The sequence below is a fragment of the Haliotis asinina genome, chromosome 1, assembly GCF_037392515.1.
Source record: "Haliotis asinina isolate JCU_RB_2024 chromosome 1, JCU_Hal_asi_v2, whole genome shotgun sequence".
Taxonomy (NCBI): Eukaryota; Metazoa; Mollusca; class Gastropoda; order Lepetellida; family Haliotidae; genus Haliotis; species Haliotis asinina.
The window spans coordinates 52,797,620-52,810,543 of record NC_090280.1 but is presented as its reverse complement, the minus strand read 5'-3'; the positions used below and the strand labels follow the sequence as shown (position 1 = coordinate 52,810,543).

The 12,924-nt window shown below is 42.4% G+C and overlaps 1 protein-coding gene across 1 annotated transcript; it reads right to left on the bottom strand.

The window, feature by feature from the left end:
• Window positions 1-4,690: 4,690 nt before the first annotated feature.
• On the bottom strand, window positions 4,691-9,812 carry LOC137293889 (sulfotransferase 1C2-like). Its single transcript, XM_067824677.1, has 5 exons — window positions 9,588-9,812; window positions 8,965-9,288; window positions 6,120-6,223; window positions 5,509-5,695; window positions 4,691-5,118 (listed from the first exon to the last, which is right to left on the bottom strand). Exons 1-5 carry the CDS (start codon window positions 9,661-9,663, stop codon window positions 5,009-5,011), a joined length of 801 nt encoding a protein of 266 aa, XP_067680778.1. The 5' UTR covers window positions 9,664-9,812; the 3' UTR covers window positions 4,691-5,008.
• Window positions 9,813-12,924: the final 3,112 nt, after the last annotated feature.

The window sequence follows — 12,924 nt, the reverse complement described above, 5'->3', positions numbered from 1 at the left end:
TTGTTATCACATGCCCCAGTAGCACGTCCAACTGTAAAACAACTGAAAGCCGAGGCACACGATTTGGGTTTAGGTGGGTATTCTCGTATGAGAAAACCACAGCTTGTAGAATTATTACGACAGAATAGAGCTATTGACCTACAGTTTGTGCGCACTGAGCACACCGTAGGCAATTATTTGAGAGGTTGGCGCATGCACATTGATAGAAACATAGACATTACAGATATTAAACCTCTGATAGCTGATAAGGTCAACCAGGAACTAAATAATCTAGGAAGTATCAAGTTTCAGATCACAGTGAAAATGTCACTCGATAAGCAGGTTGGGAGTACCACTGAGTATATTCAACCTTACTTCCGAGGTAAACAAGAGGTCGTCACACATGCAGAGACCATTGACGCATCAATCGATAATAGTTTTCAGCAGATACGAGAATACCTAGAACGCTACACACACATGGGGTCCGGGTGGGCTGTAGATAAAATCGATAACGTCTATCTAGACATAGCTAAATACGTGCCGTTCAGAGGTGGGTCATACCTAGACTTGCCTCCCTACTATAAGAACAAACAAGCCATAGTAAACGTTAAGAATAGAGGAAACGATTGCCTGAGGTTATCTCTCAGGTCAGCCATATTTCCAGCTGCCACTAATCCGAACAGGCCTTCTAATTATCCACAGGATGATGGGCTCAATTGGGATAGTATAGATGAACCAACCCCAATAACCCAGATTACTAAAGTAGAAAAACAGAATAATCTGGCTATAAATGTTTTTGGTCACGAAGGTAATACAACAATAATACACAGGGTCAGCCCGGTGAAGGATTGTCAAGTTATTAATTTATTCATGATTCAAAAAGGTGAAAAGTATCACTACACGTGGATAAAACATCTCAGCCGGTTGTTACACGACCAGTCGAAACACGATGGGGAAAAACATTTTTGTGTACGATGCCTACACTGTTTCAGTCGGGCCGATTTATTAGAATCCCACCTGGAGGATTGCCAAGGTGTTGGGCAGACGGCCATACGAGTCGACATGCCTAAGGAAGGTGAAAATATCCTAAAATTCGACAATCACAAGAACCAAATGTCTGTGCCTTATATTATATACGCCGACTTCGAAGCCTTAATTGTAGGGGAATCATCCACTAGTGGGAGTTTCACACACAAAACACAAGAGCATAAAGCCTGTTCGTTTGGATACATTGTCGTCCGTTGTGACGGGGAAACGAAAGCTCCGGTAGTGTATAGGGGTCCTGACGCGGCTGAAAGGTTTCTAAAGTGCTTGCAGGAGGAAGAAAAAATTATTAGGAATGCATTGTATAGAATCGCTCCCATGCGTATGACCAGAGCCGACAAGATAGCTCACGCCAGTAGCACTAACTGTCACGTGTGCGACTCGCCACTTAACGGTGATTCGGTGAGAGATCACTGCCACATAACTGGTAAGTATAGAGGTGCCGCTCACAACGCGTGCAACCTCAAGCTTAAAATCAACCCTAAGACAATAAACATCCCCGTTGTCTTTCACAACTTGAGAGGATACGACTCTCACTTGATCATGCAGGCCATCGCGAAAATCGATGGTAATATATCATGCATTCCCAACAACATGGAGAGATACATCTCCTTCAGCTTAAACGGACTTAGGTTCATTGACTCGTTTCAATTCCTCCTGTCGTCACTCGACAGTCTGGTCAAGGCCAACAATACCTTCCCTATCACCGATCGATACACAGACGCCGAGACTAGACACCTGCTCATGAGGAAGGGCGTATACCCATATGAGTACATGGATAGCTGGGCTAAGTTCACAGAGACCAGACTACCTCCTATCGACTGCTTTTATAGCAAGCTGAATGAGGCGTCCGTCTCACGAGACGATTACTCGCACGCGATTAACGTATGGAATAAACTTGGTTGTAAGAACCTTGGCGATTATCACGACCTGTACTTGAGGACAGATGTACTGCTGTTAGCCGACGTGTTCGAGACGTTTCGGCAAACATGTTTCAAGCAGTATAAACTCGACCCCGCATGGTATTACACCAGCCCAGGTCTGTCGTGGGACGCCTTGCTTAAAAAAACAGGAGTTAATTTAGAATTGCTCACAGATTACGACATGCACCTATTCATTGAGAAAGGCTTGCGAGGTGGGATTTCCATGGTATCCAAACGATACGCGAAAGCAAATAATCAATACATGAAAGGTTACGATCCTAACAAACCAACCAATCACATTCTCTACCTCGACGCAAATAACCTGTACGGCTGGGCCATGAGCCAGTATCTACCTACAGGAGGATTCGAATGGGTACCAAACATTGATATTATGAGTATTGCACCAGATTCGAACAAAGGGTATATCCTCGAAGTTGACTTAGAGTATCCCAAGGAATTACACACATCGCACAACAGCTATCCCCTTGCACCCGAACGTATGAAGGTTAACACAGACTGGATGTCTGAGTACCAACATAACTTGTCAGGTGGTCGTGTGGCAGACGTTGAGAAACTCGTGCCTAACTTAATGAATAAGACCAAGTACATCGTTCACTATCGCAACCTACAGCTGTACCTGTCATTGGGTATGAGGCTGACCAAAATACACAGGGTGCTCATGTTCGACCAGAGCCCATGGATGGAGCCCTACATCAGAATGAACACAGACCTACGAAAAAAAGCCACCAGTGATTTTGAGAAAAATCTCTACAAGCTCATGAACAACTCGGTGTTTGGTAAGACTATGGAAAACCTGAGGAAACGCGTAACCGTGAAACTGGTTAGATCTAGTGAGGAAGACAAGCTCAGGAAATTGATAGCCAGTCCGGCATTCAACCGTAATAAAATATTCACAGACGACCTAGTTGCCATACATATGAAGAAAAACCACATAAAATTCAACCGACCTGTTTACGTTGGGATGAGTATCCTCGATTTATCCAAACACCTGATGTACGACTTTTACTACAACGAGCTCAAGAAACAGTACGGCGACAGGTGCGAAGTGCTGTACACTGACACGGATTCCCTGCTGATGGAGATTCGAACCGAGGATGTATACGAGGATATGAAAAAACACATCGATTTATACGACACCAGCGACTATCCTAAGACCCATACCATGCACAGCACGGTAAATAAAAAGGTCCTAGGTAAGATGAAGGACGAGTGTGCTGGCACGCCAATAGCTGAGTACATAGGTTTGAGACCTAAGATGTACTCCATATTGAAAGCCGACAATAGTGAGATCCGAAAAGCTAAAGGGGTTAAGAAGTATGTGGTGAAACAACACATCAAACACGCCAGATTCAAGGAGGCCCTGTTCAAGACCCGTACCTTTAGACATAAAATGAACACACTTAGAAGTGATGGACATAAGATATACGGACTGACTATAAACAAGACGTCCCTATCGCCTATGGACACGAAACGTTGGATAGCTATTGATGGTATAAACACATACGCGTATGGACATGAAAAAATTTGAGGCTATTTATTACAGCCCGCGTGGATATTGGAAAGGAGCTAGCGCAGTAGATAAGCTATCTAAAATGGCACGAGTATCACCAGAGAAAGCCAAAGCGTGGCTTGAAAAACAAGCCCTGTGGCAGATCTATTTGCCGGCGCCACGCTACGTACCTAGAAGGAGTTTCGGAATTAACATACCTAATAGCATTCACCAGGCAGACCTACTGTTCCTACCTCATGATAAGAGGTACAAGTATGCCTTAACCGTAGTGGACGTAGCCAGTCGTTACAAGGAAGCCGAACCCTTGACCACGAAAGATTCAGCCAAAGTAGCCAAAGGATTAGAACGCATATACAAACGCAGCCCGCTGACTTGGCCAACAGAGCTGCAAGTTGATCCCGGACGGGAGTTCATGGGTGCCGTTTCACAACTGCTAGCCAAACACGATACAAAGGTCAGACGTGGCACGGCCGGAGCCCATCGCAGCCAAGCCATAGTTGAGAGATTTAATAGGACTTTGGCTGAGCGCTTGTTCGGCTATCAGTATGCTAGGGAAATGACAACCACTGGAAAACGATCGACCGAATGGGTAGCGAGGTTACCCGAGGTGGTGTCGGCAATCAACCATGAAGTAACCCGGCTCACTGGTAAGAAACCGGCAGACGCTATCAAACTAAAATCAATAGTTGCAGAGTCGGCCGCTCCATTGCGTGGGAAGGAGAAACAGATACCGGATAGGGCCCTAGTGAGGTATCTGTACCAGCCTGGGGAACACGAGGGTGATAACCGTAAGCGAGCCACCGATCCTATATGGTCGGTCAAAACTTACAACATAGATAAAGTGGATATGAAAGCCGACGAACCTAACTTATACTACTTGAGGGGTGGGCCGGGTAGGGGGTTTGTAAGAGAAGAATTATTGATCGTACCGTACGGCACAGTGTTACCGCCTGCCAAGTCACGGTAAACGTGATGGCGTGGCTTTGTAGTAGGGGCAATAATAGCAAGAGCTAATGGTCCCACCAAAGCCTCATTTAGTAAATGAGGCTTTTTAGAGGGGTTTTTGAAAAGTGTTTTCGGACTGTCATTCCCTATACTACTTCACCTCTGCCTTTTCCAGGGAGACTCTAACAGATTATCCATGTCCCTTGTAGATTACCTCTGCCTTTTCCAATGAGACTCTAACAGATTATCCATGTCCCTTGTAGATCACCTCTGCCTTTTCCAGTGAGACTCCAACAGATTATACATGTCCCTTGTAGATCACCTCTGCCTTTTCAGTTGTGACTGTTTTGACAAGTGAATGGTATATAAGTCGGATAACACAATAACTCATAAATCTTCATAATTGATTGATTCGTCCTACGTTTACCTCGATTTCAGTGTCACTACCATGATATGGAAGGGTCGCAGGTTAAACTTGGAGGTTTGGCACAAACATACAACATAAAGATAGATATAAAGTCCATAGATATATCCTGGATAATATTTGTGTTTAGTGTCTACAACCCCATGATCACCATATAACCCGTTATTCATACGTGAATACAATGCCCGTTTTTTCAAATCGACGCCCGATGACGTCATCAAATTGTTCGTTTTGGGCAACTGTCATCCAGTTCTTCCAATCTCCAACTTCACCTGAAACAGCACATATATAAGTTTGTTAAGTTCAAAGATGAAATGTAAGAAAGACGTGGACAGCTCAGTAAGTACGTCTTGCGTATTTCCTCAAGTGATACAAAAGCAATTCTGCCATTTGTGTCACAACCCTTCGTGAGAACATTGCGTCTGGGGTTCCCTCAGATTTATTTTTATTTTGTGCTAAAACTCTACTGAAAATCAGTTTGATCTATGCATTCATATGTACTCAGGAACAAGTAATTAAGACATGCATGACTGGATCCTTAAATTGCTATAGATGTTCTACTACTGGTGTGACTCACAATAAGTAATAACATTAATATGTAGGCCAACACGATTTAATGTACGAAGGACACAAAGAAAACAATGACCAAATTCTAAACTCGCCTTTTCTATACGGTCCTTGGTGACCTTCCTTCCAGACCTCAGATTGCTTTCTGTTGTGCTCCTTGACCTCAGTGTTTGCAGCCCTCAGCTTCTTAAAGCTGCACGCTTCTGCTATTTGCTCACATAGTTCGTCACTGACACACAAGCCAAGGAACTCAGCAACGGTTCTGATATTTTTAATAGGATCCTAAAATCAACCAAATGAGGGTTGTCATCGGGATATATAATGATATAATGATGTACATTCCAAACATTTCCAGATTACCAACTAACAAAAGAATCCCCCTTTACGTGGACCAAGCTGCACATTACAACGGGCAGACAAACAGAAATGTGCACTCATGTTTCATTGTGTTTAAAATGATCAAGGTAATCGATGTTGATGCACTTGATTTGGGTGTTATAGGCAATATCACACGCATCATATCGACGAGCATCTCCAAAGATCGCATGCACATGACGCAGTAATATGTGAATTTCGACTATATTTAAAGTATTCAACTGAACGCCATGAATTATTATGAACGACTACTGGTTTTACATTCTACTCTTCAAACCTTGTACCCAACAAACCATTAAGGCTATCTCGTATGGCTTCTAGGTCTACAAACCTTTTTCAGGTTTTCATAAAACAGTGTTAACATTGGCAAGTCCGGGTTGTCCTGTTTCACTTGCAGCCAGTCCTTCACGTACTCGACATAATCACCGCAGCCCACTGAAACATTGTAAGAATTTTGTATAACATATATAGTATATATAAATGTTTACTCAGACGCACCGAATCAGATCAGACGCACCGATCCAACATTCACACAGTAACATCTCAAGCCATCTCAACCTACATTCACAGTGCAGCACTTCAGGCCATCAGAACATACATTTACACAGTGGCACCTCAGGGCATCTGAGCCTACTTTCACAGAGCAGCACTTTAGGCCATCAGAACATACATTCACACAGTGGCACCTCAGGGCATCTGAACCTACATTTAGCAGTAGCACTGGGGGCAGAGTATGAAAAGGCGTCTGCCCGGCTCCCCACTGCTTCCTAGTTACATGGCAGGCTTACAGCTTTATTTTATTACGAGCCATGTGGGCCAATACATTTTCCAAGGCTATACCTTTGACCATGTCATTGACCACGGGAGGTATTTCCAAAATAACTTACAAATGTGGTAGCTATATCATGTTTAGTTCATGATAAATCAAACTTCCACAGATCGGACTACCCATTCATGTAACACTAAATGCGATTGGTCTAGAGAATGCTTTCAGTTAATGAACAGTGTTTGTTTTGTTTTTCGTTTTTTTTCTGTTTGTATGTAACAATCAAACATCAATTCATTAGTTACATTGTTTTAACACCTTACCTCAGTTTTTAAATAAACGGTTGGATGCACGTTAACAAGACCAGGAACATTTTTCAGTTGTCAGTCCTGTGGGATGACTGGGCATTTCAGGAGTTTCACAGAGTACTGCAGGGCATCGGAACATACGTTCACACAGCAGCACGTCAGGACACCTGATCCAACGTTCACACAGCAGCACTTCAGGACACCTGAACCAACATTCACACAGCAGCACTTCAGGGCACCTGAACCTACTTTCACACAGTAGAACTTCAGGACACCTGAACCTACTTTCACACAATAGCACTTCAGGACACCCGAACCAACATTCACACACCAGCACTTCAAGACACCTGAACCTGCTTTCACACAGTAGCACTTCAGGACACCTGACCCTACTTTCACACAATAGCACTTCAGGACACCTGAACCAACATTCACACACCAGCACTTCAAGACACCTGAACCTGCTTTCACACAGTAGCACTTCAGGACACCTGACCCTACTTTCATACCGTAGCACTTCGGGGCATCTGAACCTATGCTTATACAGCAGCACTTCAGGGCATGTGAACCTACATTCAGCTGTAGCATTTCAGTGCATTTGAACATACATTCATACAGCAACGCTTCATAGCATCTGAATATATATTCACACAGAAGTGCATAAGGGCACGTGAACATACATTTATACATTAGCACTGTCAGAAAATTGAAACCATTCAGTAAAATGTAGGTCAGAGTATTTAAACCCATACTGTAACAACATAATATCAAGTCCTTCCAATCCACATTCAGGAAAAAGCATGTACGTGGTAGATCCCATCTCAGGACAGTTCATCTCAATTGCACCACTTATGGTCCTACGTTCAGGAAGCAATATGCCAGAGTATTCAGTCATTCAGTTACACTTTCAGTTCGACTTCCCAACACCACTGAACATTTACGAAGCAAATTGTCAAAACATTTGAACCAAAATTCACTCAGCGGCTGACCAGAACGATCAACCCACGTTGATCATCACCATCACCTCTGCGCTTTTGAACCAAACATTCTGGCAGCGCAGTAGGTTCCAGCAGAGCGTTCCACCCCCATATTCAGGCGGGGTTAAAACCAACAGACACAGGACCTCATTTGCCTATAACCAAATTTTAACACATCAGAACACAGAACATAACATGCAGCATATGGACGCCAGAGCATATAAACCTTCATGAAGACAGCAGCACTTGACGGCGTGAGCAAATATTTGTTTTCGATTGTTTCGGAAGGCGATAGAAGGTCTATCTTGACCCAAGCACCAATAGTACTATCTTCGGTAAACCTACATCTGGCTAGCTTCTTACCGAGATGCGGATAGAGAGTACGATGAGCACCTCAATAGAGATGTTTATATTCCTTGATCATCTAATCTCTCTTTTCAGCGTGATGAAGTTGTCTGTTGTCATCTCCCAACAGTTATTCACTCCCAGGGGTCAGTTGTAATTCTACACTTTGGCGTTCTTTGAGCATATTTTCGGTCAGGTAATTATATTTTGATTATCATACTAAACATTTGCATAGCGCCAACTGCTCAAAGGCACTTTCTTTTCCTAAGGTCATTGGATGTCCATCACAACGGCATATCATGTTGTCATTCTCAACTGCCTGTTTATCATACAACTCTTGCAACCTACAAGGTGCACCGAGTTCGTCTGGCTTCCTCATCCTTACAAGGTACCCATACACTGTTCGGTGCACTGGGACACACTGTCACAGTACTTTGTCCATGTCCGAAGTAATACAGGTCCCAGATGTTTCCACCTTGTTGAAACCCAAGAGAACAGGTATGGTGCAAGCCCATAAGCATGGCCGGGTGTCAAACCCACTGTCACAAGGAAATTTATAACGCCTTAGGCGAAACAACTGTATCAGGTTTAACAGTTAAAGACAAGGACACTTAAGGTATTATATCTGGTGTTTGTAAAATGTTCATTACCTATAGAACTATGTCTTCTGATTAATATAAACGTGTAAATACTAGTATACGGTGACAGGCATTTATGTTGTCCGACTCTGTTACTCTGTTACAGCCAAGGCGCTTGGCATGACTTAAAAGCATCACTCACCTTTTCCTTCCAGAAACAGATCCAGAAGTTCGGAATACGTCCCGTCAAACTTGCTACTCAGTTTCATTCCTTTAAGATGGTTATAAAGGGATACGCTGACATCTTTTGGATTTCGCATGATGAAGATTGTTTTTATTTTCTTTTCCACCAGCTTTTCCGGAAGGTGGCGGAAATTTAGATGTGAGTTCAGAACTCTCGGGGAAGGGAGTTCATCAGCCCGCTCAGTCTGCGGCATTCCCAACATGGCGATTTCCTTAGCCTTCTTGTTGTACTCAGAGTTACCGGCCCTGAGCATGGTGACGATTTCCCACAACCAATGGGTACCTGAAGGGATCGGAATAGAAAGCGTGATCTGAATGGGCGAGTTAACTGGGGTTTGCGCCTGATTGAACGGTATTTGTTTTGGGTTTTTTTTGTCACTATGATCTAGACAGCACACAGTTCACAAAGTAGAGTTATGTTTTATGTGTTCGTTGCTTGATGTGTGGTCGTTTTCCATCTTACGGAACCATATGCATGTGCTTCCTGCAGATATCAAAATCATTTAATCGCGACATAGATTATTCCTTCATGCAGTATACTGTTCCAGCTTTTTTCGGGTAAGTTTAAATTACCGTTCTTACCACATTTGGGATAAGCCGCAATTAAGACGTCATCGGCCCTCAGTTCCAGTTTCTGAACTTTTCTGATCATTTCCATATCAGCTTCAGGGGTAGTGTCAATCGGCCGGAGAAGACCGTCATTTTTGTAGAAGGTCCACCCATGACCATTTGCATTTCGGTAGTCCAGAATCTCGGGAGTTCTATGAAGAATCACTTGTTTGGTTTGATTTAACGCAGTTTTAATGACGGATGAAAAACACTTGAGTGAGAAAACTGCTTGGTGCTACGTACAAAGGTGACAATAAAAAACAAAGATCAATATATGTTGAACCTGCCTCTCGACTTCGTGAATTCTAGTCCCCTCAAGGGGCGCAATAATGTCCATTTAATAAAACTACTTCAGTGATAATCGCATTTCGGGTTTCCGTCAAAGGTTAATTTACCGATTACTTACGATTACATACCCATAATAAATAGTGAACAATACGCTGTTGCCTTCTTGCCCTTTCTGTGAGGAATGAGAGTAACAAGTACTTACCCTTGACCTTCCATTTTGACCAGGACGTGCATTCAAAGCTAGTAACTGGCGTTTTTCAACATGCGACCTTGTACGCCACGCGTGACTTTGCAGCTAGACTGTACAAAGTACCGCTTTAAGAAATGTACACTGTCCGTGTGGACTCCATGAATCTTGATTCTGGTGGAGCAGATTCAGTACAGAAGACACTGAGCCTAGATGCACGAGGGGAGCTATTTCAGTCAACCTGACCTGCTCTTATCATGTCTGCTTGTGCAGGTCACGAACCTGAAAAAAGGTCTGTTACTGGGACAGTGCATTTGCTGTGCTGAGTTGCGTCCCTTTGTCTGGGGAATGCCTGTTCGCACTGTAGTCTATACGCCATAGCAGGTGATTTGGCCGAGTTGTTTCAGTCTTTACACGAGGAAATTGTAATTGCTGCAACCATTAGTTATGTACCTACCTCACACATGAATGTCGCTTGCTGATTGGTTAAGCGCTATTCTATTATTCTCAATGTACCCCAGTTACAGGCGATGTGCTATTTTCAATGTACACCGCTGGGAATCCGGAACGCTTCTGGTGCTTCATGGTAGTACTTCTTTGTCTCGAGTAACATTGAATCACGCATGAAGCATCGGAATTACCGATGTTTTGCGACTGAAAATCAATGAAAGGGAGGTCTAAGGGAGTAAACTCTAAATCTGTTTACCTTGTGTCGTCTGCAAAATGGCGAGGGCTCGAGGAACTTACACAAACCTCGAGGGTACAGGAGCCCATTTTTGGAGAAAATTCAAGAAATTGTATTAGACGGTTATATAAAATAGAGGTAAAAACCTTGCAAAGTATATCCATAAGTGAGATCCCTCCGAATACTGTTTACATCCTGAACATCACCTTTCTTACGAAAAGGAAATATCATACTACGTGACCATTGTTCTGGAAAATACAATTGAAGAGAGTACATAAATATGGCTGAAGAATGTTCTTATTACATCTTAGCATTTCAGGAGGAATAGCTTCAGGACCCGGACTCTAGCTGGTTTTGAGGCTACTAAGAGCAAGGTCATCTTCCTCAGAACTTATTCTTCCATCTAATATAGTGTTCTCACCATTGCCGTTACACATGTCACAAACGTTAGATAAATCACTGCATACAGGAATCTGCTCTTTAGCAGTGCTAAGGAAATCATCATCAATAACTATATCGTGAATATCGTCTCTAAAGTACTCCAGCTGAACCTTCAATACTATTATCAAGAGTGACTTAAGAGCTACTGAAATATGCCATATGTGACCAAAAAGCCTGGACATTTTTGTGGTTAAAACAATAAAAAAAAATATCACTTGTAATTTGTGTATCATATTCTTCCTGTTATGATGACACAGCTGCCTGAATGTATTTCTATATTTCTAGAAATGAAAGGTACCAACAATGTCACTGATGTCATTTAATTTTGGGATTGAGTCTGTATTATCTGAAAACACGTGATCGGATAGACGTCCATTAAAGTGGCATTAAGGTCACCACACAGGATGATGTCAGTCTCGATATAACGCGATTTCAGTAGTAATAGATCACTCTCAATGTGTCCAATACCTTTTAAATTCCGATGATCACTCACTACTGATGAAGTTTCAGGATGTATGTAAAAAAAACCGAGTATATCATTTCTTTTCAGACAAAAGAATGTTGAATCCAATACGAGATAAATACAGTCGATATATATATTGACAGCAACTTTTACACATTCTCTAACAGAGTTATGTACTAAAGCTATGACTCAACCTCTTGTTATCCCTTGTGTTATAGCCCCTGACGTTCAAATAAAAGGTGAATCTGTCAAACACTTTGGCTAATAAGTCTTCACAAAAGTTACTCAACACCTCTAAGAGTCCAATGATCTTACACTTGAACAAAATTCAACGAAGTCATAGTTGCTCAGATTATATTTTAGTCCATGTACATTCCATCATGAAAGGGAGATAACTCTATCTTTCAGAGTCCTGGCATTTCCCTAGATGGGACGTGAGTCGTTGAGATCTTCGAAGACACAGCCTAATCATCTGGCACATCCCAAGTTATAAAATCACTATCATCGAATATTAATTTATCAGATTTGAGACGCCCTCGACGACCGAATTCATGAGAGCTCTCAATTTCTCGAAACCAACTCGAAAAGAAAAGTCGTCTGTGATACTGACACCTGTATCCTTCAGTAACTTTCCTTGTTTCAGAATCTCACTTTTCATGTTAAAGTCCAAAAGTTTAATGATGAATGACTTACTAAAGTTCACACAATAAGCCCTCTCAATAATAATCTATGAATCATCAATGTTCATATTCTAACGCAGGACCTCTCTTGCTATATCCTCACTGTCTTTCCTCACAGTATTTCCATGTTTAGTTGGGTTTAGTTTTTTTTTCATTCCATGAATGTGGAGATTATTTCTTCGGCTTTGGTTTTCCAAATAATCAAGCTTATTAGAGAGTTCTGAGATCCTGTTCTTCAATGAACGTTTATCACATTTATTTGACATGTCACTTACCGGGGCCTTCATAAAGTGTGTTCAAGCTTAATGACAGATCTTCTTTACCACTGTCAACTTTATTAGATATCTTCTGTAGCTGTTCCATCAGTTTGTCGAATTCTGATTTGCCTTCGCTATCGCCGGTGCTTGTTAAATTCACCTGTTTCCGGTGGGTGTTATGTTCAGGGTTTGACTCAGTCCCCGAACCAAGAAACAAATTGTTTATCACAGCCAATGGCATTGTATCAAAGACATCAACTGTGCACATATTTTATGTGCGCTTCTGTCATTCGAATATGGCGTCCCCAA